At 48.9% G+C, this 27968-nt stretch overlaps 1 protein-coding gene across 2 annotated transcripts in view; it reads right to left on the minus strand.

Moving 5' to 3' along the window:
- Window positions 1–22726, minus strand: part of DKK3 (dickkopf WNT signaling pathway inhibitor 3) — a 41485-nt gene extending 18759 nt beyond the window's left edge. Inside the window, exons 1-4 of one of the 2 annotated variants that reach the window (XM_072969510.1) lie at window positions 22559–22726; window positions 21739–21971; window positions 15530–15667; window positions 12898–12981 (exon numbers count right to left, since the gene is read on the minus strand). In XM_072969510.1, the coding sequence (XP_072825611.1) occupies window positions 12898–12981; window positions 15530–15667; window positions 21739–21951 (435 nt within the window). In that variant the 5' untranslated portion in view covers window positions 21952–21971; window positions 22559–22726. The remainder of the gene's footprint in view (window positions 1–12897; window positions 12982–15529; window positions 15668–21738; window positions 21972–22558) is intronic. The other variant, XM_072969511.1, reaches the window with a different exon arrangement.
- Between the last annotated feature and the right edge of the window lie 5242 nt (window positions 22727–27968).

The raw sequence follows: 27968 nt of genomic DNA on the forward strand, positions 1-27968 counted from the left end.
CTCCAATGGGCTTCCAAACCCCTGGGTCCTGGCCTCTTTCCTGTCATCAGCAATTAAGCTTTCCCTCCTCCAACCCTCCCCACAAAGTTCACCACAGTGAGGACTTAAAAAGGGGCTTGTGGAATTATTAAACCTTCCAGGCTGAACGATTTGTGCTAATGAGCTTGGAAGAAACCTTAGTATGTTTTGGTCATGGAAAACCACATACTCTGGCCTCATTTTGCTCACAAGTGGCCATGTCTTATTTGGCTTCACCTTCGTGGCATGGCAGGGGACACAAAACTTCAGCTCCGAGGAGGCCGTGGGCCGGAATCTAGGGAGGGTGGTCTGAGCACACCCAGGTTTCCTGCCCAGACACCCATCATCACAATGACCCCAGCGCTGCCCGCCGAGGCGCCTGTGCCAAGGGATCCACCCCACCACCAGGTCTGCTCCAACTCTCCAAGCTGAGACCCAGGCCACCAGCTACAAAAAGGACCCACCTGCCCAACCGTGAGCCCCAGGTCCAATTCCTTCTCAATGCTCCTTGCTGGGTATCATTTAACATCACCGAGCTACAGTGTCCTCATCTGTAAAATGGGATTATGTTGCTTGGACGATTAAGGGTGGTAAGTGTGTCCACACATCACAGCATGGACCAGACATTCAATTACCACTAGTGACCTCTCATCTGCCCCTTTTGTGAAGCAGTGAACAGAGGAGGAAGGCTAGGCTTTGCAGTAAGACAGACCTGATTCCAAATCCTAACTTACAAGCTTTCCAACCTTGGCAAGTCACTCTATGCTTCCTTCTCTTTAAGTGGGGCTGTACCCCTGTTTTAGGTGGGTTTGGTAAGAGCTAAGGAAAATAGCTTCTATGAAGTGGTCCACAGTACCTGGCACATAGTAGGTGCTCAGTGAATATTAGTTCTCTTTCCTTTCTCTCACCCTCCACATCCTAGCGAAGCTGTCAGGGAGAGGGGAACAGGCCTGCCAAGGCGGGCCCAGGTGTGACTACTGGCCTTTGACTTGGCCTTTCTGCTGCTGGGTGTGTGTTGTCTCCGCGGAAAGAGGTCCCTGCAGACCTCATGGGGCAAAACAGGACCTCAAAGCAATGGGAAAAGCAAAAGGCTGCTGGGTGGGGGCACTTGTGCCTCTGGGGCTGACTTACGGATGGAGTCTGCTGGCCCCAGCCCACCTCGAGCCACCGGGGACCCACTGGCCTGGGGAGCAGGCCTCCTCCATCTGCGAGCCAAGATGTTTTTCCACCCTGACTGCAGCTCACCAGGCAGTGGGCTCTCCCTGCCTTTTGTACCTGCTTCCTCTCCCTGGAGGCCATGGATTATGAGACTGGAAAATTTGGGCTGTTTCCCTGTGGCTGTATTTTCCACATCACATTGAAATGTGTCAGTGGCTAAACTTCAGATACGGGCGCCTGCCACCCACTTAAAATGCCCCTCCCTCCTCGGTGGTTTGGAACAGTCCCCTTCAGGGGCACAGGTCTCACATGACCAGTGGCAGGAGCAAAAGAAAAAGGGTGAGAGATTCCACAGCTCCCTAACCCTAACAGCCTCCCCTGGTGACCCCAGGGGCTCCACCATCCCTGGGAGGGAAAGATGCCTGTGTTTATTGCTACCCAGTGGTCTTTTGGTGATTTTGTTTTTTCATTTTGAGCATTTTTGGTGGGGGGCGGGGGAGTGTTCAATGACTCAATATAAATGACAGGAGTGTAGCCAGGTGGCAGAAGGTTCAAAACCACCCAAAATTATGGCTGCAAACTTCCATGACTACTTCTATCAGAAATATATCTTTTTCCTGAAAAGGGAAAAATTTGTATCTGGTTTCAGAGGAATATGAACCATTCAACCACCTACCATGACTTTGGGAATTTAACTGAATTTAACCTCTCCAGACTCCAGTGTCCTCATCTGTAAAATAATATCTACTTCTCAGTTTTGTAAAGATTACAAAATAAAGCACATAAAAACACCTGGTATAGAGCCCAGCAAACAGTAGGTATTCAATAATCAGATGAACAAATGAGGCCATTCTTTCAAGCAAATAAAACTCATCTCTGTACTGGCAGCCCTTTGCTGAATCTAATCTTCAGGGACTTCTGCTTCTATTTATAGTCCCCAGTTTACTCCCTGGTCAATAGTTTTATCCATTCAACGTATCCATTAAACTACTAAGCACCTACCTCATGTCGATACAGAGGTAAACATGACAAAGCCCCTGCCTTTCCAGGGCTCACGGTCTTACAGACACTTCTGCTGCCACTTCACCAACTTCCGGTGTTGCCCCCTAGATCTGAGAAGCCTCATCCCACCCCACGCGCGGTCACCGTCTTCTCAGCATCAGACAGACCACCTGCCCAGTTACCAAACTTACAAGGTGTCACAAAAACGGTGGCACCACCGCCCTGCTTCCTAAACAGGAAACTCCAAGTCCACAGTGTATTAAAAACCCAACTGAACTGGATATAAGGTCCCAACTTCAACAGCTGCATGATTCGGAGAACATTATGTGCCCCTCATCTCTGTTTTTCCATCTGTAAAATGAGAGGTTTGGTCTAGAGTAGGAACAAGAAATGGATTTCAAACACAGTGCTTTTCCAGTTGATAATCAGTGGTTGCTTGAAGGGCTGTGCTATCTCAAGTTCTGAAGCTCTATCTGGGCTCATTAGGAAACAACAGTTGATTAGTGATGTCTGCCATGAGCACAGTGGTAGGGACAGTGGTAGTGTATGTGCCCCATGCTTTAAACCCTGGTATACAGGAGCTCAAAGGACCCTGTGAATTCTGCCATTTATAATTCTGTGACTTGGTGAAGTCTTGCTTTACTTTATCGTTGGCACAAGACCTTCTTTCCAGACAACAGCTTTTACATCTGTTTGGTCTAGGACCTTATAGCCAGTATCACCTGAGAAACTTTCTCAGTTACTGGGTTTCAAGGGACAGCAACCTTACAACAAAATAAACACATGTACTAATTTATCCCACTCATATTCAGTAAACTGCTGCTTCCTGCCCCAGAGGCCAAGGAAATTAGGTCAGAAAGGAGAATTTACATGTACCGAGCATCTATTAAGTGACAGATACTGTCAATACATTGTCTCTTACTTTGGGCAGTCACTAAACCCTCCTTTCATGGGACAGGAACCAGTGCTCAGAGCAGCTGGGGGAAGTTGCCCAAGAAGCAGAGATTCCAACTCATAACACTTCAGACTCCAAACCCCACTGCTCTGTGCTCCCATAAAATGAACCCAAATGCCTTGTTTATTCTTTCTCTTCCAGGAGGTAGAGGTGAAAAATGAAATGGACAGAGCATCCAGACAGAGCGATGAGATCTGGACAAACATTTAGATGACTCAATCCCCATCCATCATTTTTTTCTACAGTCTGCTGGGGATTGGACCAAGAGTAGATGTTCCTGCCTATTTGGGAGACCAGCTCAGCTCATCAGATTTAGGGCATGACTGAGGGCATTAGATACATTTCTCTGCATCCCGACCCCCCATCCCGACCCAGCTCCCTTGCACTGGCTCTGCCCCTGACCCCAGAGGAAGGGAGGGCATGACCAAAGCACTGTCCTTTGACCCTGTTCCCAGGAAGCCCTCCTGACCACTGGTGGGGATTTAAAAACTGCTGCCACCACCACAAAGCCCCCTCCCTGAGGCCGTAGCCCAGCCGAGCCCCTAGGAGTCTGTGGAGCCCTGACAGGGATGTGGAAGCTCCCTGACGCCACTGGGATTCTCTGTGAGACACGCTGGGGGATCTCATAAAGGAAGGTGCGGAGGGGGCGGAGATTTCTAACAATCAGGAAAACCACCTCTTTGGATCCTGGAGGTGAACATCTAAGACGCAGCCTGAGCTTGCCTACACCCAGCCTGGGGGCAGTTTCCAGCATGCTGGCTGAGGCCGGGGCGTGAGTTACTACTTAGTTACACTTCCGGTTAGTGGTGTCATTTACACCTCAGAGACACCCTCTGAGGCTGTGGCTGCCGAAATGGAGAGGCAATCACTGGGACCTGCGTTGGGAAGGCACTGCCTGGACCCAGGGCAGCAGAGCCCAGGGATTTTTTCTGGGGGGGTGGTAATCAGGTTTACTTATTTATTTATTTATAATTACTATTTTTTATGGTGTACTGGGGATTGAACCCAGGACCTTGTGCATCTAGGCTTGCATTCTACCAATGAGCTATATCCTCCCACCTGAGTCCGGGGATTTTTGTACAGCCCTTCAGCTCAAATTGGACCCTGAGTCCCCCAGTGCCTACAGTCATGGATGCCAAGGGGTAACATAACATCCCATCTTGTGCTCCACTGGTGGGCGTGTACAACGGTGCAGCTGCTGTAGGAAACAGTATGGCAGTGCCTCAAAAAAATCAAAATAGAATTACTATGTAATCCAACAATTCCAGCCTGTATATACCCAAAAGAACTGAGATCAGGGACTCAAAGAGAGATTTGTACACTCGCATTCATCGCAATATTATTCACAACAGCCAAGAGGTGAAGGCAACCCAAGTGTCCACCGACAGATGGACGCAAACAAAAGGTAGTTTCCACAAACCAAATGGAATACTGCTCAGCCTGAAGAAGGAAGGAAATTCTGACACGTGCTACAACGTGAGTGAGCCTTGAGAACATTATGCTAAGTGAAATAAGAGGACAAAAAAAACCTGTATGATTCCATTCATATGAAGGATCGAGAACAGTCAAATTCATAGAGACAGAAAACAGAAGACCGGTTGCCAGGGACCAAAGGGAGGGAAAAACAGGGGTTACTGTTTAATGGGCACAGCGTTTCAGTTCTGCAAGATGAAACGAGTTCTGGAGACTGGCTGCACAACAATGTGAACGTACTTACTACTGAACTATATGCTTAAAAATGGTTGGGATGGCAAATTTTATGTATATATATTTCAACACAATTTTTAAAAACGTTCCATTAAGAGCATGGGTTTTAGAGATTTGGTAATCGACAACACCCAGGCAATTTGCTTTGCTTCTTTCTCTTGGTACAGGCTCTGCCACCTAGCTCTGCTGTTGAACTTCTCTGAGCCTCGGTTACTTCATCTATAAAATGGGATCAACAGCGTATGTGACTTAAATGGTTGTCACATGGATTATGTGAAGGGAAGCTGGTGAGATCCCAGTCCTGGCACACAGCAAGGGCCCCATAAATGGCAGCTCTTAACGTTCGCCATCGGCTATTACTAGCATTGTCACCATGGCCACTTGTTATCACTGAGCACTCAGTCGTATCACAGCACTGATGAGCTGGTCTGAACTGTTGCAGGATTTACTCTGAGAAGGAGAAACAGGTGGCGGTGGCTTTGGAGAGAGGATGGGTAATCTGGTCACTTTCCGAGTCAGTGACCAAATGAGGGAGCGTTGTGGTCCTCGATGTTATTTTAAAAATAAAACAAAATGGACTCACGAGCCCTGGGAGTTTCTCAGAACTATGCCAAAGGTCCAGGAAGGGCAGAGCCACAGGCTGAAAAGGCCCCCAGGCTGGTCTGGAAGGATCTCCAGGCCCTAACAGCAGTGGACAGCCACCCACCTGCACAGGGAGCTCTTCAGCCCCTGACATGCTTGGGCAACCCTGAAACCACGGAAATGGCTTGTTCTGCAGCCGTCAGCCTAATGAAATTTCAAGTTCAATCACTGTCATTTATCTGGCCTGCCTACTAGCACCGAGCAGAAGAGGTGTGTTCCGTTTCTAAGTAAAAGTTTCCAGATTCCAAGCCCCAAAGCCAGGCTTTTTGCAGAGCACAGAGGATTCAGCCTAGAGTTTCAGCAGGAATAAGCAAAACCCTGTCCCCACCAACGTCTCTGCCATCCAAACCATGTCTTCCCAGCTGTGTCCTCTGGGATGGCAGAGAGCCTTGATGCGCTATACACACAGCCTTTCAGACGCAGGGTATGTTCCTAAGTCAGTGTGTATTTCCAGCTCCTTGGCGGGGCTCTCGGAGCCCTTCCTGATCTGATTCCTGCCTCTCCCCAGCCTCATCTTCTGCTCCCCCAAGCACACCTCCAGCCCTGGCGCTCTCAACTACGTGGTGCTCCTCAAACATGTTCTTAGCTGCACATGCCTCCTTGACTTTGAACAAAGAATGCTTCTGCAAAGAATGCCCTTCCTCCCCATAACTAGAATTCCTAGACACCATTCAAAACACAGCTCAACCGCCACCTATTCTAGGAAGCCCGCCAAGAAGTCTAAAGGGTCCAAGACCTTATTTGCAAGGTGACAAGTGAGCCTTCCACAGTTTCCTGGATGCCAGCAGAGACCTGAGACTCCCGGGTCAGAGACAGCACCAAAGCAGCACGAGCCTCATGTCTGTGACAGTTCCCCTCGCCCCCAAGTCCCAGGGGACAACGTGGAGGGACCTAGGTGGATGCTGTGTGTGCAGTATGTGCATCACAGCTGAGAACTGTCAAGCACCCAAATGTTGTATAATGGGCTGCAAATGAACCTGCCTTCTGCCAGGCAGGAAGTGTTATCTCTGTTTTCCAAGGCTGCTTGCTGTACAAACATCCTTGGAAAGATAGTCTGGAACAAAAGGGCAATTAATGTCTCTGCTTACAAAACAAGCAGAAACTCCAGAGAGCAAGAAGGATCGACAAAATCTTCCCTGGCTGCCTGATCTGGGAAGCCACACAACGCTCCCACCATGCCCTGTCCACCTCTGCCTTAGGAAATATGAATCCACGTTGTAATGACCTGTTTACTTTTTTGTTCCACTGCTAGCCTGGGTCCTCTCTGCTGTTCGGGACTGTCTTTTACATTTATCTGCCAGACACACATTACATGCTCAATATGCAAATAAATGGAAATGGATGAGTTGAATAATTAAAATTCCGAATTTTGACAGCCATGGTTTGGGGGTAATCAAATAATCATAACAACACAGGGATGACATTGACTCACTGCTGCTTCTTGTGTTCAAGGTGCTGTATGGTGGTTTTTATCTGGATTGCTTCATTTTATTCTCATGAAACGCTCTATGGAAGGAAGGTACTTTGATGAATCCACTCTACATGTGGGGAAACTGAGGCTTAGAGCAGTTAGGGATTTAACCAGCCACATGGCTAACAGCAACACAGCAGCACCCTGAACTGGGTCTGCCTGCACCTGAGCCATAGCCGCCCACTTAAATGCCCCTCCTCTCCAAGGGCATCGAAGCTTGGGTTTGGAGTGTTGGTGGAAGTGGCCAGAGAAGGAAGGAGGGAGTGCCTGTTTGTGCTGACTGGGGTGGGTGGCGGCAGTGGCCTGCATGTCACCATCACCTACTCCCTGATGTGACTCACAGCCCATCAGCCACCTCCACGGACATGAACACTCAGACAGTTCCCACTGGAACTTCACACCTTCCTAATCTGTCCCACGCTGAGCCAGATGGTGTTTGGTTTCGGGAACAGCCTGGAATGCAAAACTGACCTTTCTCTCTGAAAAAGAGGAAAGGATGAGATTTATTTGTGAAGCACCCTATGTTTGCTACAACTTACAATTCTCAAACAGCCATGCCCCCTGATCTTACTAATAATCAAAGAAACAGAAGCAAAGAGAAGACAGAGGTGATCACCACTACCCACTGTAGGTGAGGGAGGGTTGGTGAAATTATCTCAGAAACCGCTGCTAAGAGCAAAATTAGTACAACCTCCTGGAGGAAAATTTGGCAACATCTCTCAAAATCTTGGATACGGACACCCTTTGACAGAGCAATTTGATTTCCAGGTTTTACATGATGAAAACACTTGCAATATTGCTCAAAAATATAGATAGATATCTATAGCAAAATTGTAAATAATTCATAAGATCTTTTTAAAACATTCAAAACACACAGAAATCTGTAAAGGAAAGGTCTGCAAAATTCAATTCCTCCAGAGATATCTACTAGTAATGATTTTTTTTTTTACATTTTGCCAAGCTCTTCTATGCATACTTTTTTTCTAAAAATGAGGTATTTTTATACAGTGTATAAAGCATATAAAGTATACCTCATATACTTTATATAGTAAATAACACGGCTCTGCAATTGCTTTTTCTTCACTTTACATTTTATTGAAGATGTCCTTTTATACTAACTTATACGAAACTCGTTTATCAAACTTCACAGTGTTTTGATTTTGCTTGTGGAATCATGTATATTTAATTAATTCCTTCTTGAAGGATATTTAGGTTGAAGACAGTACAATTTAATATAGCCAGGTCACAGTTCAAAAAGAAATGCTTACTCCTTAAAAACCGCTTACCCACATCAACTGTATTTATTTGAGGAATGCTTATCCACTTCTCAGAATGATCCAGAGCTTCTCCATTTTCCCTGTAACTTTTTCTGACCGGACTACGGTATGAGACTTGGCCAGAAACTACAAAGTCAATGCACATCTAGAAACACAAAAGTACCCACATGTCTGGTTATAGGCTGTGGAATCACACAGTCACACAAGACTGTCATCACTCTTAGATCTGCAAGCTGGTTTCTATAGAAACCAGTATACGTCCTGCCAACCCAGGCCCATCCTGTAACCTGTCAGCACATGACCACCCCCTGTGCTTCTTGTCATTCATTAGGCCCCTCTTTCCCTCTGTATCCCCAGCACAAGACCAGACACGCAGGACTCGAGAGGACAAGACGCCCAGGGTGAGTCAAGCTCAAGGCTCAGGCTCAGAGCACAGAGCTTCCGGCCAAGCGCATTACTCAGAGGGCGAGGCAGGGCTCTGGAGAACTTAGCCCAAGGCCACAAACAGTGGGAAGAGGCCCCTGGAGTCCTGAAACACATCCTCAGCTTCCAGGGAAATTCCATTCTTTTTGCAGTAGGTTGCTGGGAACCAGGGGAGAAGCCAATCAGAAGTCAGTGTTAATTACTTTTCAATAATTATGAGCCTTACACAAAGAGCTTTTATAAACTGCGCCTTACTAGACTCTCACTCAGTTTTGCGAGCTGAATCACAGAGCTTGTAAGAGTCAGGGCAGGTCTGAACCCAGGTGGGCCTCACACCTTGTTCAGACTTCCTCCTGCCCCCAGACAGATAGACAGGGAAGGGCTGCATTTCCTGGGATTTGGCCCCCTCACCATCACCCTCTTCACACACACACACACACACACACACACACACACACACCCAGCAGGACTCTCCAGGAGGCTGGGCCTTTGGACCCGTGTCCTCCCTTCGTGCATTTCTGCCAAAATAAACCCAATGACTCATGAGCTTTGTGCCCTCTGCAATTTCGTGAGGTTCATAAAGGTGGCTCCAGCCTCAGAAATCAGAGCAGAGGGAGCAGACAAAGCTTACTCCGTACTGAGCGAACCAGCTGGGGGCAGAGGAGACCCTGAGGCCTACAGGGGAAGAGGCCATCAACCCGCTTCCTCTGCCCACACTCCTGCTGGGCCTCTTCGGGCTCCGAAGTGACAGGATGCTGACGGTTCAATGGGAAGCAAAGAAGTAAATCCTCAAGTTCAGCCGGCACAGTTTGCCATCCCACTTCCCCGAGACTTCAACACAAGTAACAGCCAAAGCGTCCTCCCAGCAGAGAAGACGCTGGGCTCGCACTGGCGGAGAACTCCACCGCCACTGTCTGCAGTGCGCTGCCTGCTCTGACCATTCTCCTGGACAAGGGAATCACGGGTCACTCAGATCACTGCCATCTTGAATCCGGGAGTGAAATCTGTCTGCCTGTGCCCTCAGAAGTAGATGCTGCCTTGAGTGGTACCTTGGAGTTGGTTACATGTGATTGAATCTATAGGTTCAAGAGAGGTACGTTCAGCTGGGAAAGCAAACAGACCTGCTGTTTTAGATCCTATTCTAATGTGAAAACAGAGAAGACAACAAATGCACAACATGCTAAGCTCGGTAGCTCCGAGCTGTATTTCAATTAGAGGACAAGTCCCTTCAAAATGGTGCAGTGGCTAACTGGGTCAGATGCTTCCTGTTTGGGGACACAGTTATGAACAAAAGCCTCCCATGTGTGCATAACGGCTCGTCTGCTCTCAGGCTGCCCACCCGCCACTTTCCTCCTAACCCCCTGCACGAAAGTAGCTCGGCGTCAGTCAGCCCACCCACTGGCCCGTGAAGGCAGACAGGCCGAGGGCTCCGCACAAAAGCCTCACGGAAGGACGTCAGGCCACATCACCGTCGCCGGGGCGCTCAGGTGAAATAACAGGCTGCCGCGGCCTCTCCCCCTCTGCACGTGAAAGTGAAAACAGACCAGCGCCCTGCACGCACCAAGCGAGGTTTCCAGGCGGGCTTATCATCTTACTGCCTGCGACTGGCCGTGGGCCTCCTCCGGTTACCATACATATGCATACACATCCCAGCGCTTGACGAAAGGAAAATGTGGGGCACTTGGTGATTATTTTTAATTGACTTCACCTGGGAATTTTAAATCCCGAAAATTTAGCTGCCATTTGCAGAAGGTTTGGGCAGCATATGATTTTGTCCCTTTGAACGGCAAGCCTCCCATTGCCACCTAAGAGAGAGGCTCATCGGCACCAAACGCCTTTTTCAGAGCCAACTGTAAAAGTCATTAAGTTGTAAAATCACAGAATGGGATAGCAGTGACGATGTCCGACTGTCCTCAGCCCTTTGAAGGCAATCTAGCCTTTACATCTTCCCTCTCAGAAAAAGGAGCCCCACGACTCTGTAAAGATGATGCTTGAGCCCCTGCTCAGTTGTGCTGGGACAATGGTAACCCAGGAACCACAGAGGAGTCGGATGGAAGGATTCTGTGGGCATTTGAAACTAGACCTCGCTTCTCGGACTCCTGGCAAGGCGCCCCGACAACAAGCGAGGCTGTGTAGTGAGGGGACACACCACCGCTCCTGCCCTGTGACCCACTGCCATCCTTCATAGGTGGCTTGGAAAGTCTCCAGTCTGTTCTCTAAAGACCCATGGGATTCACTGGGCACTGGCCAGTCAAGCATCAGGTGCCCCAGGTCTCCTTCCTAGACAATCGAACTGGAATTTATTCTCCTAGAAAAACTCTCTTGAGTTAATATACCAAGGGCCTGAGCAGGAATCTGGAAAAACTTGGTGAGTCTCTGCCCTCTGGGTCAACCTCTCGCATTCTCAGGACCATCGACACGGGGTCAGATTCTGCACTGCACGGAGGTGCCACTTACATCCTCCATCTCATGATGAACGCATGTGCCTGTGTGGGCACACATGGGGATTCTGGGCCTTGCGGCCAAGTCTGGGGCACAGACACACGGGCCACGCAGACTTGGCAAAACTGGGCAAACACAGAGGCTGCAGCCCACAAGTGCAGGCAGCTGCTCCCTGACCCTCGCAAACTCTTGGAGTCTTTGAGATCTTGTCTCTCGCCCACCTGCCACTCTCACAGCTTTGGTTCCTCCAACCTCAGGGCTCAACACGTGACACAGCCACCTCACCTGGAGGGCAGGGGGAGCCCGGGATGTGCATCTGGCCCTCACAGCGGGGCTGCTGCCGTCCAGGCTCTGGGAGGCGCCCCCAGCACAGCTATACTACTGAGCAATCACACACCTTTTTCTTTCCTTTCACTTGAAGACAAAGGCTTTTTTTCTAACCCACAGCCCTGAGAGCTGTTTCCCCTGCCCCTCCACGGAGACTTAAATCTGGAATACTCTAAAGCTTTCCCCTCTTGACACCTTCTGCTTGTCTGGGCTTTTCTTTTCCTTTTCTTCTTCTCTCTTTCTCTTTTCCCACCTTCAAAAGCCAGCCTCTCTTCCCTCCTGCCCTTAGTCTATTTTTGTTTCATGGGCTTCTGTACTTTCGGAGTTGGGAGAGATGGCAAAAGCCACTGTCTTATTTCAGGATGGGGAAACTGAAAGGTGACCTAGTTTATAAGTGACAAACTCATGCTTCCAGCCTCTGCCACCAGGTCTCTTGCCATTTCGCCACATGGCTTGCCCCCTGCCACCCCTGAGGTCCCTTGCATGGAAAGTCCACCATCACATGCAGCTGACTGGACTCCCCCCGCCCCAGCCTGCAGTAAAGTCAGTAAAGTGCCAAAAACGAGCAAAATGAACCCATCGACTGCCAGCCACGGCAACACCCTCAGGGTTACAGGTACGCAGCTTCTCTTCCTGCAATAAGGCCCAGCGGGTCAGGGGAAACCCCTGATCCCCTCAGAAAGCCGGGGACGCACTCTGCACCTCAGAGGGGAGGACCCTTGTGGTTGGAAACTTGCCTAAGGCACCTGCGCCCAGAGAGGCCGGCCCTTGCAGGCCCCACAGAGGAGGCACTGTCTGCAGTGGACCAGGTCACCTGGTCGTTGTCTCACCGGGTCTCCGCAACCAAAGCTGGGCCCCTTTGCAAAGATGAAGGTCCACTGAGTTGCCTCTGGCCTGGGAGTCTGAAGGCCAGTGATCCTGCCTGGGTAAGCCCCCGACCCATGCCAGACCTTCTGTCTGTGAAATGACACCCCTGGCCACGTTCATAATCTGTCATTCTCTGAAAACCAGCCAGCCTTGGGACTGAGCAACAGGCCACTGAGTAGCAGGCCCCTTTCCCTTTCTGGCTCTCAAACTGCCAGGCCGGGGCTGGGGTTATAAATGACATGGGCCAGGCCAGAGGCTTTAGGGGATTTCCAGTCCAGGCTCACCAGTTCTTGTTACCAGGGACCTCAAACAATGCGCCCGGCACTTCCGCGTTCCCCTCCCAAGGCTGAGATGCAACTATGCAAATGACAGTGGAATTGAATGTGTCTGTCATTTCTGGGGCCGACTGCACGGAGGCAGAGCCTGCTACCAGGCTGCATCTGTCTGGCCAGAAAAGGAGGAACTGGGGAACCTTGGCAGAAACAGGGCAGGAGAGGTGCACGGGAGCCAGCTCCCTCCTGCCGCGGCCCGCAGTCTGGGTCGCCCTCGACAGGCTGAGCTCAGGAGTGTGAGCCTCGGGTGTGGGTGCAGGGAGGATAACGACTCACGTGGCTCCTTTTGCCTTCTTCATCGCCCATCGACGTAATGACCGTCTCTGAAAAGACCATCTGTCCAGTCTGGTTGTTGGTGATCTGCAGGAGAACCGCACAGTGAAAGTGAAACAGAAGGAATTCTGAGCAAATTCCACAAGTTGGTTTTTTTTTGTTTTGGTGTTTTCCATTTGCTGAAGCAGGAGCATCTGCTAAAATAGGCAGAATGCCCACTCCCCCTCTCCCTGAGCTCCACCGGCGGTGTGGCCACGAGAGCACAGCACGGGGCACCCCGAGGCATGCAGCACACGGCCTGTCACCCTGCCAATACTCAGCACCTGTATTGCTCTTGGGGCCCATTCACTTGAAACTCAGCGTCCACTTTCCTTTGGACTACTCCAGGTCTGGGTATGGAATCGAATGACATTCAGGAGAAGAAAACAGGTTTGAGCCACAGCTGCCCTCTTCCTGATTCTGGGGACAGTTTCATTTCATCAAGAAAGTGCTTACATACAAGGGGAGGCCTGGCCCCCTCCTCCGCTATCGGTTATCTGCCTCAGATTCTGCGATCAGGAGCAGGCACCACAAAGCTGAACCTCAGAATCCTGGGGTGGAAGCCAGGCCATTCCACTCCATCCAAGGCCATGTCTAATGTCTGTGTTGGTGAAAACAACAGAAAGAACGCTGGCCCAGGAGCTAAGTGATCTGTGTTCCCCGGGCCTTGGCTCGGACACCGACAACTGTCTAGCATGTAATGTGGAACAAGTCACTTCTGTTCTCTGATTCACAGCTTTGTCATTTCTAGGTCATCTTTAAACTTCCTGCCAGTCCTAATATCACAAGTGCCTGCAGCCAAAGCCAAGTGGAAACTGTCAGCCTAGCGTGCAACCGTGGATCACATTCCAGCTCTAACTCCAGCTCCGAGGAGATAATCATCACGTTGTCAGCGACAGACTTTAAATCTTTTATCTAAGTAACTCCTCTCTCCAGCAAAGAGATGTCTTCTTCCTTTATGCCAGATACTTACAGGACTGGCCAACGTTATATATATTGTTCATTGTCCAGCTCTGTATGTACAGGAATGAGAACTCCTCAGAGCCTTTACAATCCTACAGCATTATACTATGTCTTTATTATACTGTGCGTCTAGGAAGAGAACTGTGTACAATGTTTTCCAAATACATTTCACCACTGAGCCCCTCTTTCCTAAGGCATCGCAGAGGACAGACGCTCCACTGAACCCGCTACTACACCATGCAGATAACATGACTTCACCATAATACAACAGTAATAATGAGAACAACTTGCTGCTGCATCGCACTTCACAGTTTACATGACTCTCGTATACCTTAAGTTGTCTGACCCTCGGGAATCCGTCACATAGGGGCTGATATCCCTACTTCATTAGCGACGGTCATGAAACTGAAATAATTTTTCACAATCAGTTACTGGTAGGACTCACACTTGGGTATTCCGGTATCTACAGGGAGCAGATTTAAGAAGCAGCTGAACCTGTGAGCTAATTACTGTCAGAAAGGATGACTTCAGATTGGTTTTGACAAGAATAAGGCAATCACTTTTGGAAACATTCTCTAGGCTTCCGATGAGCAATGCTAAAGGATCCTATTTGGCAGGTGACTCATTCATTTATCTGGGGTGGATGGGGGAGGGCACGCCCTGGAGCTGGGCCCATCAGCATGCAGTGGGAGGAGAGCCACACAAAGGCTACTTTATAGTCAAGGCAGCAGCCCCTGAAAACTGACCCCTTTATCCTCTACGGCACAGAAATGCTATTGTTTCAACCCAGTCATTACCTGGGCACTTGAACAAAAGCAAGACTCTTTTGTGAGAGCCACTGCGGCCTTGCGTGGAGGAGCTGAGATGGGATCAGAGGTCAAGCTCCCTGACTGGCACAACAGAAGGTCAGCTCTACAGCCTCTAGCAATGACCCTGAACATCCGCGCGCCAGGCTCTCTCCAAGAGAACACAGGCTGCACGGCTTGCACTCAGAGTCCTGCCAGAGTCACACAGGAGACACCTCACACCAGGGCACGCTAATGCCACGTTCCTCTAGACAGAACAAATCTGCTTGTCCCTTGCACAGGACACTGGATGAAGAGACACTTAGACGCGTGGTGGGCTGGAAAACACTCCGCCATAGAATTTTGAATGGATAACCAGCAAACGGATGAATGTTTAATCTTGAGGCAACAGAGGCTTTCCCTTCTGGGGACTGAGTATATTGCATGTGAGTTCCTCCTAAGGAAACCGTGAAGATCTGTTCACCACAACATGATCTCTATTTCAACTCTCTATTGAAATATAGATAAAAGCCTGTGAGATAAATTCCTCAAACTCAGTGCTAGAAAAGTATCACTCTAGATACTTGTTCCTTTTTTCAGATGATAAAAAGCCCTCAGTTGGATCAGCAGGAAGATCAGAATCAACTTTATTGCTTAAATGCAAAAGCAATTTATGTTTTGGATACATATCTTTCCCCTTTAAATAGCTCCCTCACTCCTTCTGGTTTTTAACCTGTATTTCACCATCTCCACATGTATTTTTGGCTTGTGTATCAAATATGTAAGCAAGACCTTAGTCCTCTGGTGGGACTAGGCGCGGCAGAAAGGAGGACCACGACCGCCCTTACCTTGTGAATTTCTCGGTGGACGTGGATGGTGTTGTTTCCCACCCTGGTTTCCGTGTTGGTCTCATTGTGATAACTGGGAGGTAAGTGTGCCAGGTTCACTTCTGATGATGTTTTAGCAGCAGCCTCTTCTGCCTCCATCTATTAAATCAATGAATTTAATATTGAGCAATATTGTTTTCCCTTGATACAAATCAGAGTCCATTAGAAAAAAAAGGAACCACGTCTCTTTTCCTCTTCTGCAGTGACAAGTAATGGTGGTGGTGATGACAGGTACTGTTACTTGAGTACCCAGTAGGACAAGACATTGTTCTAAATGTTTATGTAAACATTCCCTTAAATCTCACAACCTCCCTATGAGGTGGGTGTTAATGTCCCCATTTTACAAATGGGACAACTGAGGCTCAGGAAAACTAGTTAACTTCTCAAAGATTCTCAGTGAAGGGCAGAGCTGGGATCTGAGAAGCTTCCACTGAACAGTCTTGACCCCTATATGAATTCTCCTGGTGCCCCACCCATCTCCCCATGGTCTGGTTGGGAGGTCACCTGCATTCAATTCCCTTACGTGCCAACAACCAACCCTATCTCTCTCTGAGGGCATTCTCTGGCTGTGCAAGTGTGCTCAGTCTGCACAGGACCTGAGGGTCAAGGACTGAACACCCCAGGAACAACCCTCAACCAGTGAAGGGCAGGTACAGGGGCTCCCTCTCCTCGCAGTGGGATAGCCTCTCTCCAAGGACCTCTGGCAGGATGGAGCCCTAGCTGTCCCAAGTAGTAATCTGTCCATCAGCACAGGGTTTACTGCTCGTCTTCTCTTCCATCTCACTTTCCTACTTCCTCCTAGTGTTTCTGGGATCACATCGCAATAAAGTATTTACACCCACATCCTTGTGGCAGGGCCAGGTTGGGGAGGGGACCCAATTTAAGACAGCCCTTTCCTCCCTGCAGGAAGGGCTACAGCTATGTCTCCTTCCTCACCCACCCCCGAGGACAAGAGGGACCCTTGTGAGGGTCAGGTGACTAGTTCCCAGGGTGCACCCTCCTTCTGGCTCTTCCTGCCCATGTGTCTTTTCCTGGGGCAGGTTTCCGAGGCCACTGTCTTCAGACCGTCAGTCTCCTGAGCCTCCATGACATCTATCCCCGATACGTCAGTCCACTCGAATTTGCACTCAATGTCCTGCTGTGGATTTATCTCCCAGCCCAAGCCCAGAGGAATGCCCAGGTGACAACATGACCAGTCATAGCTGATTGGACTCAAACAGAGGCCACGTCATGGACTAGTTGAGCCAACTAGACACTCTCTCTAGGAATTTAAAATGAGAGACACAAAGAGAAGTTGTAGTTGGTAGTTGGTGGTTGGCGATTTTCCAACAGGGTGATCTTTGAGCTATGTTTATTCCTTAAAACGAATCCTCAAAAATATTTTCCTATTTAAATAAAAAAAAATCACTGTCGTATGTAATGTAATTCCCTTCCATACAAAAGGAGGCCCCTCTTTTCCTGCCTTTCCCAACCAGATGTGCTGAGCGGGGTGTACATGGTGAAAGAATTCCCACATCTCAGTGTAGCACAAAGAAGTGTTAGTAAAGTCTGGTCAGCATGAAGGCTCAGATAACCAAATGAGGACTTGGTCAGCAACCACCAGGTTTGACCCAACGACACCTCCTGAGATGTCTGAAGCCTGATCACTGGCTCCGTCCCCATGATCCCCATTCTCATCACAACAGCTGCCGAGCCTGGGCGTCACCTATGCCTGAGCCCTTACCCCAGACCCTTCCGTATCTCCTCAGTTACTCACAGCAGGAAGTGTTATTACTCTCACTTGGCAGATGAAGAAAACTACGAGGCTGACAAAGGCTAAGGAATCTGCCTAAAGTCATCACATTGTAAGTGGCGAAGCTTGGATTAGAACTCAGGGCAGTCTGACTCCAAATTACGTGTCTATCCCAGTGTATCATTCTGCTCATGTTTTTACTGGGGAAATAGGACAGCCCCAAGCAAGCAAGTTTGAGGATGATCATGACAGTCTCTGGAAGCAAGTCAGGGGTTCAAAGAAGAGAGAAAAAAGGCTTCCAGGTGGAGGAGGAGGCATGATTAGACTGGTCTCAAAGGACAGGAATGATTTGGACAGAGGAGAGCACAGAGGAGGCGAAACTGTGGCACCTGGATGAGAACGGTATGTTTTGGGCGAGGGCAGGGGGTACACCCTGGACCCTCACTGGATAAAGTGATGGCTGATGAAGTAGAGATGGGCTGACAGGTGGAGCCATAGGCAGTTCTAAAGCAGAGGGTGTTGGCCTTGTTCCCAATCAACACTTGCCCAAAACGTGGGAGGAGAGAAAAAACACATACCTGGATCCCTTCCAGCCCTGCTGAATTACAATTTCAGGGGGGACCCCACATACCAGTGCGTTTCCCAGATGACTGTGAAGTATTCCCTCCCCTCTGCTCTTCCCTGGGTAAGAAACTCTGCACCAAGCCATGGGGGGGTTGCAGCAAGTTCTGAAGACTAGCTGGGAGACAATACAGAGTCCAAGGAAGGAAGAGAACAGAGCAAGGGGACTGGCTAGAAGCAGGCTGGGTGTCAGAGCTTATATCTGGGGAGGGGCCTCCTAGGTGGTAAAGGCTCCAAGTAAATCTACAAGGACCGGGCCGCTGAGAGCTGGCCACCAGGTAAGGCAAGAAGTCGCCCCCAGCCTCATCAGAGGGCAGCACAGTAGAGTGTGCCCAGGTTTTAGAGTCAGGGAACGTGGGGCCAAGTCCCAGCTCTGCCACAAAGTAGCCACGTGACCTTGGGCAAGACACCAAATACCTCTCTAAACCTCAGCTCTCTTGTTTGTAAAATGGGGGTGATTCTATTTTGTTGAGCAGATGTAAGATTGAGGACCACGAAATCCAAGTGCTTGGTACAGTATCTGCCACCCAGCAAAGGTGCAGTGCATAGCTACTTGCATAATATAGTCCCTGAAGAAAGTGGTTCTAGAAGCAGCTAGTTTGCCAGGGAATGTTCGATTAGAAGTGGAAAGAGGACATAGTGGATAACGTGTGTTTGAAGGGCTTGCTAAGAAATGGAATGAAGCTAAGATTGGATGCTTAAAACTAGGAAAAGGGCTTCTAAATTTGTTTTAAGCAAGAGATCCTGGCATGTGTAGCAACACAAAAGATACAGCTGGAAAAGAACAGCAGCCTGGAGATGCTGGGGAGGGGGGCTATATCCAGAAGGAGAAGGGAGTGTTTTAATGTTTTCAAAATTCCCATAGGAATCGGAATCCTGCAGTTCGGCTTTCAAGTAACTGACAAGTTACCAAATCTGGAATTTGCTCAGGGCTGAGCAGACAGTCTTTATAGAAAACCATCTCTCTCTTAACCAGTAGTTATTTCCACAGAATGAGCTAACAGCTCTTCCAAGGCACCATGAACTAAAGTACAGTTTACAATGGAAATTTCAACCACAACTATTACTGCCACTAGCAGGAGAAACTTAAGCCTGAAGCAATAGGACTTGTTTCATAGAGAAGGAATGTGAATATTATTTAAAATAACATCTGAGGTTGGTTGAATCTGTGTTTGTTAAAGAAGCACAGTAAGAAAAATTGGAGAGGTAACTGGGGTTCTTCCTCACATAGGAGGGGTGAGCAGAGCATTCCAAAATATGCCAGTTACAGATAAGGCAATGACCGGAGGGGGCAGTGATTTTAGCCTCAAAATACATTTATCAATAACACATAGAATAATAAAGCAGGAAGACAGGAAGAGCCCAAACCACACCATTTAAAGATTTGCTTCCCTTCAATAATGATGCTACAAGTAGAGTTAACTTTTTCCCCTTAAGAGAAATCAACAGCTTGAGTCAGCTGAATATTTTAAATGTCAGGAAGTTACTTGAAAGCAGATTCATGATGCAACTATGCAAACAATTAATGCATCTGGCCGTGGGTCCTCTTGGCTCTTCCCAGGGATGACAAGCAAATAGCAACTATCTTGTGTTTATGAGATTTAAGGGGCTTTCTGGTAGTCTTTTTTTTAAAAAATTAATAGTAATAGCCGTGATCTATTGAGAATCTATTATATATTGGACCCTGCTGGTCCTTTTTTATTATTCATAGTAGTACTATTAACGTGATGATAATGATAGTCATTGTTTACTGAGAACCAACAATTTCCCACGGTCCTTATAACAACCACACAAGCGGGCAACTTACACGACACCAATTTTACTTAACCCCATTTCAGATGGTCAGATAACTTGCTTTACTTGCATCCCCTCATTTACTTCTCCCCTTTACCCCTAGGAGTACACTTTTCCCATTTTAGAGCCTGGATCCCATCGCTAGTAAGTGGCAGAGCTGGGATAAGATAAAGGAAGGTTGGTGCACAGGGTAGGGGTAGGGGTAGCAGACAATGTCTCCCCTCGTGGCAAACTGCAGCCAGCCTATCTGCACAAGTCAAGCAGAGCCATGTCTGGAGAAAGAAGGCCGGAGCCCAGGCATAGCCAACGCGGACAACTCCCTCGGAGTGGACACCACTTCCCATGTCCCGCTGGGCCCCAAACTGCTATGATCAACGAAGAGGCTGAAGAGCCTCCTGCCACTCCCCCATCCCCCTCACGGGGGGCTGCCGGCAGAGAACCATGCTGCACGGGCAAGGTCACACTGAGTAAGAATGTGGAGGTGACTTGGTCAGTCTAAGAATCCATGTGCAGCAGGGAAAGTTCTAGAACCCAGAGAAGAAAAGCAGAGACCTGCTCTGGGACTAGAAGGCTCATGAGCTCAGTTCAGTTTGAAGGTGCAGAGTTAAGAGACATTGGGGCCTATCTGACTCCCCCACCTCTTTCATTGTCCCATGTCATGATTCTTCTGCTTTCACAGGAAACAAAGTCCACGGGTTTTGGAATCTGGCCTGCCCAGTGGGCATTCAGGTACAGCTGCCCACGTAACTGCCTCCCAATCTAGTGTCCCCTTCACTAGTGTCCACTGGGTTGACTGCTGTGGGAAGGAAGGAGAAATAGCCCCAAACGATAGAGGGCTGGAGGAAGAAAGTCATCTCTCCTGGTTGACCAGAGCCAGCTTTGAGGCTCTGCCCAAATGCAACGTGGAGAAGCAGGGATGTGGAGGTGCCTGACCTACCAGCCTGGACATCTGGTCTTTCACTGACTCCTTCCCTAGGATGGCTGGTTTCTCTCCAAAGACAGGCTGTAGCCAGAGCCAGGCCCAACGGTGGCCATGCCCACCCACCCCAGGCAGCAGGGCTACCTGGCTGCAAGAGCTGGGCCAGCTACACCTCCTGTGCAAGCAGCCCTGGCAATGTGTGGGTGCCCACCCTAGAGGATACCATCTGTAGTGTTTGCACCTGGGAGGCGATGAAAGGAAGAAGCCAGGCAAAGTTTTCCCAAGGTATCTGGTCTCTGATACTAACAGCTGCTGTATATCATGCAGCTACTATACGCCAGGGGCCACACATATCGTAGATTTAATTCTCACGGGAAACTGAGGTACAGGATCTTAAGGGAATTGCCAAATGCCACCTTGCTGCTGAGGGACAGAGGAGGCCTTGAGCCCAGGACTGACTCCAGAGCACTCTTGGGGTGGGGTTGGGCTGGGGGCCTGCCCTTCACACTGCCCCTCCTCCTCTCACCCACCCTCTAACAATTGACACTGCTGGGCTTTGGGGCTCCTAGTTTCCTTCTCAGCCCCACATGGCACTTGAGAAAGCCCAGACAGACTACCCAGCCAAGCTCAGGGCTCTTTGTCGCCTTATGGCGCCTTGTTTCTTGGGAACATGACAAGCTCGAAGCCCAACAGACAAGCTAGAACTTGAGATGCCTGGAGCTTCCTCTGCAAAACCAAAGCGCTAGACTACCAGGGCCCTTACAGGCATCCATTTAAAATAGGATGAGGCCAACTGCACACCTGAAGATAGTTGTGGGGTGATGGCGGTCAGCCTGCAGGCAGGTGGTACCTCCAGCTGCCCGTGGGTGGGTCCAAGAGGAGTCCCTGGATGGACAGCCTCAGATCTAGATCTTTTGGCAGGAAGGCAGAATGAGGTGGCAGTTGGGATCACCTTGCTCCAGATCTCTCGGAATCTGCTGCCGGCCCTGCCCAGCCCGTCGCAGACCGGAGGACCCTGGCCAGCCCCCGCAGCACTGCTTCCCCTGCCCCCGCGGTCGCCAGCCTCCGGCTTCCCAGGAGCGCGGGCCCTTGGGACGCACCCACCTCCTCCACCGCGCTGCGCAGTTTGTGCTGCGTGTCCTCCATCAGTTCCTCAACCTCGCGGAACATCTCGTTGAGGGTGGCCTCTTCCTGCGGGTAGCTGAGAGCCGGGCCAGACTCAACCGGAGCCGAAGTCACCGCTGGAGCCGGCGCGGGGGCCGTGGGGACCGCCGCCGCCAGCAGCAGGCACAGCAGGGTACCCCCGAGCCGCCGCATCTCCGCTCTGCGCCCGCCGCCTGCGCGTTCCAGAATGCTGTCACAGGGGCGCCGACCACCCTCTCGCCCGCGCCGGCGCCCCGCCCCGCCCACCGCCCCCGGGCACTCTGAGCTCCGACCCGCCCCTGGCGCCCCGCACCCACCCCCAGATGGGACGAAATCGAGTCCCTTCCGGACGCAGTTCCTCTGGACAGGGAAGCCCCCTGCCCGCTCCAGCCCCACGCCAGAATCCCCTCCGCACCCCCACCACCATTCTTGGGCACAGGCTGGGCTCTGACCCCCTCACCAAGGGATGGACCCCTCCGAGGGCAACAGAACCTGGACACCCCTCCCCCCCTTAACGGTTGTAGCACCACTATCTTCCCAGCCCGGCTTGGTCCCGGGTTCGAGCCCTGCCCCCCCCCGGACCGGGTCAGAGCACAGTTCTGAAGCCCAACCTACTCCCACCCTATCTCTATCCCAGCCTCCATATGGGGTGGGCAGAGAACGGGTCAGCACCCCCACCCCCACCCGCAGGGTCGGAACCAAGTCCAGCGCCTGGTCCCTCACCCAGTCAGGAAGGACCGAGCTGAGCCACCCCGCTTCCCCGCCGCCGCCCCTCACCCACCCAGACTGGGCCGAGCTGCCCTCCGGGCTGGACCTGCTAGGCTTCGCCGGCGGGTCGCCGCGGGGCTACGCAGCCGGAGCAGGAACCGAGCTGGGGGCTGGCCGCCGGTGCGGGGAGCGCGGCGGGGATGCGGCAGCACTGGTACCCGAACGAGCCCGCAGCGCTCGCCCCGCCCTCCCGCCAGCCCCCGCCCCGCGGGAGGGGCCCGGCCCAGCCCGCCGCCATTGGCCAACCCGGGCGCCGGCGCCCTCCCGCCCCAGGCCGGCCTCCTGAAACCACCGAGCGTGGCCCTACGCGAAGCTGTCCCCTTCCCCGCATCCCACTGCCCCGCCGCATCCCAGTCCATTATCATCTCTGGCCCAGATTTTTGCCACAGTTTACGGGAGGCGGGGGGAAGTGTTCTTCCTGTGTTCCACCTTGCTCTTTCCAAGGCGTCCTCTACCCAGCAGGCAGGATAAAATCCAAGCCCCTTAACCTGGCATTCAAGGCCCATCACAGGCTGGCCTTAATCTGTCTGCCATGGTTGACGCCATACTCCAGCCAAGAAAACTCACTTGTAGCTCCGCAGAATATTAAGCTCCTTACGGGCGTAACAGAGTCAAGACCAGCCAGACACCTGCGGCCAGACTGCCCAGTGTCAGTCCCAGCTCTGCTCCTTAGGACTTTACCAGTCTGACCAAGTTATCAGATTTGTCTGTTCACCAGTTAACCCCAAAGCAAAATAGAGGTTATAGTATGACAACTAAAAATGTCGCTTGTCAAAATCCTCACCAAAATTTTAGCAAATAGAATCCAACAACACATAAAAAAGATTATACATCATGACCAAGTGGGGTTCATCCCAGGGACACAAGGCTGGTTCAACATACGCAAATCAATCAATGTAATACATCACATCAACAAGAGAAAGGACAAAAACCACATGATCATCTCAATCGATGCAGAAAAAGCATTTGATAAAATTCAACACCCATTTATGATAAAAACTCTCGCCAAAGTGGGTATAGAGGGAACATATCTCAACATAATAAAAGCTATATATGACAAACCTACAGCCAGCATAGTTCTCAATGGTTGAAAAACTCAAAAGCTTCCCACTAAAATCTGGGACAAGACAAGGATGCCCACTATCACCACTCCTATTCAACATAGTCCTGGAAGTCCTAGCCACAGCAATCAGGCAAGAGAAAGAAATAAAAGGGATCCAAATTGGAAAAGAAGAGGTAAAAGTGTCATTATATGCTGACAACATGTTACTATATATAGAAAACCCTAAAAGGTCTACACAAAAGCTACTAGAGCTGATTGAAGAATTCAGCAAGGTAGCAGGTTACAAAATTAATGTTCAAAAATCAGTTGCATTTCTTTACACTAACGATAAATCAACAGAAAAAGAAAGTAAAGAAACAATCCCCTTTAAAATAGCACCCAAAGTAATAAAATATCTGGGAATAAATCTAACCAAGGAGGTGAAAGAATTATACACAGAAAACTATAAACCATTGATGAAGGAAATTAAAGAAGACTTTAAAAAATGGAAAGATATTCCATGCTCTTGGATTGGAAGAATCAATATTGTTAAAATGGTCACACTGCCCAAGGCAATCTACAGATTTAATGCAATCCCTATCCAATTACCCAGGACATATTTCACAGAACTAGAACAAATCATAATAAAATTTATATGGAACCATCAAAGACCTAGAATTGCTAAAGCATTACTGAAGAGAAAGAAAGAGGCTGGAGGAATAACTCTCCCAGACTTCAGACAATACTATAGAGCTACAGTCATCAAGACAGCATGGTATTGGTACCAAAACAGACATATAGACCAATGGAATAGAATAGAAAGCCCAGAAATGAACCCACAAACTTTTGGTCAACTCATCTTCGACAAAGGAGGCAAGAATATACAATGGAATAAAGACAGTCTCTTCCCAACAGCAAATGGTGTTGGGAAAACTGGACAGCAGCATGTAAAACAATGAAGCTAGAACACACCCTTACACCATATACAAAAATCAACTCAAAATGGATTAAAGACTTAAACATAAGACAAGATACAATAAACCTCCTAGAGGAAAACATAGGCAAAACATTATCTGACATACATTTCAAAAATTTTCTCCTAGAAGAAATAAAAGCAAGAATAAACAAATGGGACCTAACGAAACTTACAAGCTTCTGCAGAGCAAAGGAAACCAGAAATAAAACAAGAAGAAAACCTACGGAATGGGAGAAAATTTTTGCAAGTGAAACCGACAAAGGCTTGATCTCCAGAATATATAAGCAGCTCATACGACTCAATAAGGAAAAAATAAACAACCCAATCCAAAAATGGGCAGAAGACCTAAACAAGCAATTCTCCAAGGAAGACATACAAATGATCAAAAAGCACATGAAAAAATGTTCAATATCACTAATTATCAGAGAAATGCAAATCAAAACTACAATGGGGTATCACCTCACACCAGTCAGAATGGCCGTCATTCAAAAATCCAAAAATGACAAATGCTGGAGAGGCTGTGGAGAAAGGGGAACCCTCCTACACTGCTGGTGGGAATGCAGTTTGGTGCAGCCACTATGGAAAACAGTGTGGAGATTCCTCAAAAGACTAGGAATAGACTTACCATATGACCCAGGAATCCCACTCCTGGGCTTGTATCCAGAAGGAAATCTACTTCAGGATGACACCTGCACCCCAATGTTCATAGCAGCACTATTTACAATAGCCAAAACATGGAAACAGCCTAAATGTCCATCAACAGGTGACTGGATAAAGAAGAGGTGGTATATTTATACAATGGAATACTACTCAGCCATAAAAACTGACAACATAATGCCATTTGCAGCAACATGGATGCTCCTGGAGAATGTCATTCTAAGTGAAGTAAGCCAGAAAGAGAAAGAAAAATACCATATGAGATCGCTCATATGTGGAATCTAAAAAACAAAAACAAACAAACAAACAAAAACAAAGCATAAATACAGGACAGAAATAGACTCATGGACAGAGAATACAGACTTGTGGTTACCAGGGGGGTACAGGGTGGGAAGGTATAGACTGGGATTTCAAAATTGTAGAATAGATAAACAAGATTACACTGTATAGCACAGGGAAATATACACAAAATGTTATGATAAATCACAGAGAAAAAAATGTGACAATGAGTGTGTATATGTCCATGAATGACTGAAAAATTGTGCTGAACACTGGAATTTGACACAACATTGTAAAATGATTATAAATCAATAAAAAATGTTAAAAAAAAAAAGAATGAAAAAAAATGTCGCTTGTCGTGTAGTTCTACAAGAACGAAGTCAGACTCTGCAGTCGCGTACCGTCAACACACCTGGCAGAGTGCGGGCAGAGATCAGGAACGAGGTGCTCATGCTCTGGGAAAACTGGCAGGCAGGCCCTTCAGATAGTTAGGTATTTTCAGGAGAAAATTATACAAGCCCAAACTCTTGCATCTTCCTGTGCTTGGAAAAGCACTAAAACCGTTAAGCAAGGTATCTGTTCCTCATGGCTAGCAGCCATCTCCCTACGGAAATGTGTGCTTGGTTGCATGTAACCCCTTTGCCAAAGTCACAGATATACTGATCTTACCCCCTTCTTTAGAGAGGTTCCTCAGAGCTTTCTGAGATGCTATAGTTCTCAGCAAGTCCCCAGGTAAAATTGCAACTCACAGCTCTCATGTTGTCTGTTTTTAATTCAGTCGACAAGGAATGGGGGTACCTCGAAGGTCACGAGCATAGCACACGCAGGGAAGCGTAGGGCATGTGATAAGAGGGCTATAAACGTTAGCCGTCGTAATGAGAGCAGAACTTTGTCTATTCACAGCAGTCTTCCTAGTACCTAGAACAGGGAGCACTCAGATAATTTCTGAATGAACCTGTGTTTTATTTGTCAAAAACTCCTATTTTTTCCTGTTCCTCTTTCTGTCTGGACAGCCCTCCCTCCTCTCCTTGGCCTGGCTAACTCCACCTCATCTTTCAAGACTCAGAGTCTCTCGTTACCTGTTCCCACTCCATCCCATCTCTCCCCTAGGTTTCCCTAGCACCACATGCTTCCCCATGGCAGCCCTGACTTGCCATGGTCTGTCCAGTCACTGGCCTATTTCCCCCCAGCAACCAGGAGCACCTAAGAGGCAGAGGCTGACATGCTCACCTTTGTGTCATCAGGGCCTCCATTATAATACACACTGGGCCCCTGAGAAGTGGCTGGGCTGTTCTTTATATCCATTGCTATTGATATATCAATATAGCAGTAACATGACTGAGCACCCACTGTGTGCCAGGAGCAGGTATTAACTCATTTAATTCTCAAACAACCTCTGAGGTTAGTGCTACTACCTTTATTCCCAGCTCACAATAAGGAAACTTCCCCAAGGAAGTTTCACATACCTCCTGAGTGGTTGAAATGGGATTTGAACCTAGGAATCTGGCTCCAGAGCCTTGACCCTTCACTGCCAAACTCCTCTGCTATCAACCTGGCCAGGAATTATGAAATGACTTGGGAGGATGAGAAGCAATTTCTGCAGGTGACCACTTAGAAGACATGTGTTTGGGGAAGGAATTCAGGACAGGCCACCCCCAAAGTATGCCACTTTGGCATATTGATGATTTTGAACTGAAGGCACTTGAGAAACAGCAGATGCAGGAAAGGCTCTCTGACCTGCCCTTTTCTACCTTAAAATAGGCCCTAAAATTTCCCACAAGAGAGAGGTGCCCTCCCTGTAGCGGGAAGAGAACATCCTTATCACCAGAGGGGAGTCGGTGCCAAGACGGATCTGTACAAACACACTTACTAAAATAACCCGTATCTTCTACTAGTTTCCCCTACTTAGCACCCAGTCACTTCCCTACAATTCACTGTCCCTACCTCCACCCCTTTGCCTTGTCATTTCTTAATAAATTTATCATTCCTTTGTCTAGAAGGTGTATGAGCTTTCTGCCCTGGGCTCTTCCTCAGGTCTTCATTTTCTTGTGAAGGCTCCCATGTACACATAAAATTTTAACAAAACGTGGATGTTTTTCTCCTGTTACTCTGTCTTGTGTCAGTTTAATTATTAGGCCCAGCTGGAGATGCTAAATTTTTCCTCCCCTGCAGGGGCCTCTTTGTCGTATTTCATACAGCTGAGTCCACAGCAAAGTGTCAATGGAGAAGAAAGCATATTGGGGGCCTCCTTAGAATCAGGCACTGTGCAAACCCCAAATCTATAGCGAGGGCATGGAGACTCAGAGAAATTAGGCCATCTGCCCAGAGCCAGACAGCAGGTGAGTGGGTCTGGGAGGCGACTCCGCGTGAGGCTGACTCTGAAGCCAGTGCTCTCACGCTTTCTTTCTCGTGACTGCCTTTTTTTTTTTTTTGCCCCCAGAACTCTCAAAATCATCGTTTGTCACCAAG

The sequence above is a fragment of the Vicugna pacos genome, chromosome 10, assembly GCF_048564905.1.
Source record: "Vicugna pacos chromosome 10, VicPac4, whole genome shotgun sequence".
Taxonomy (NCBI): Eukaryota; Metazoa; Chordata; class Mammalia; order Artiodactyla; family Camelidae; genus Vicugna; species Vicugna pacos.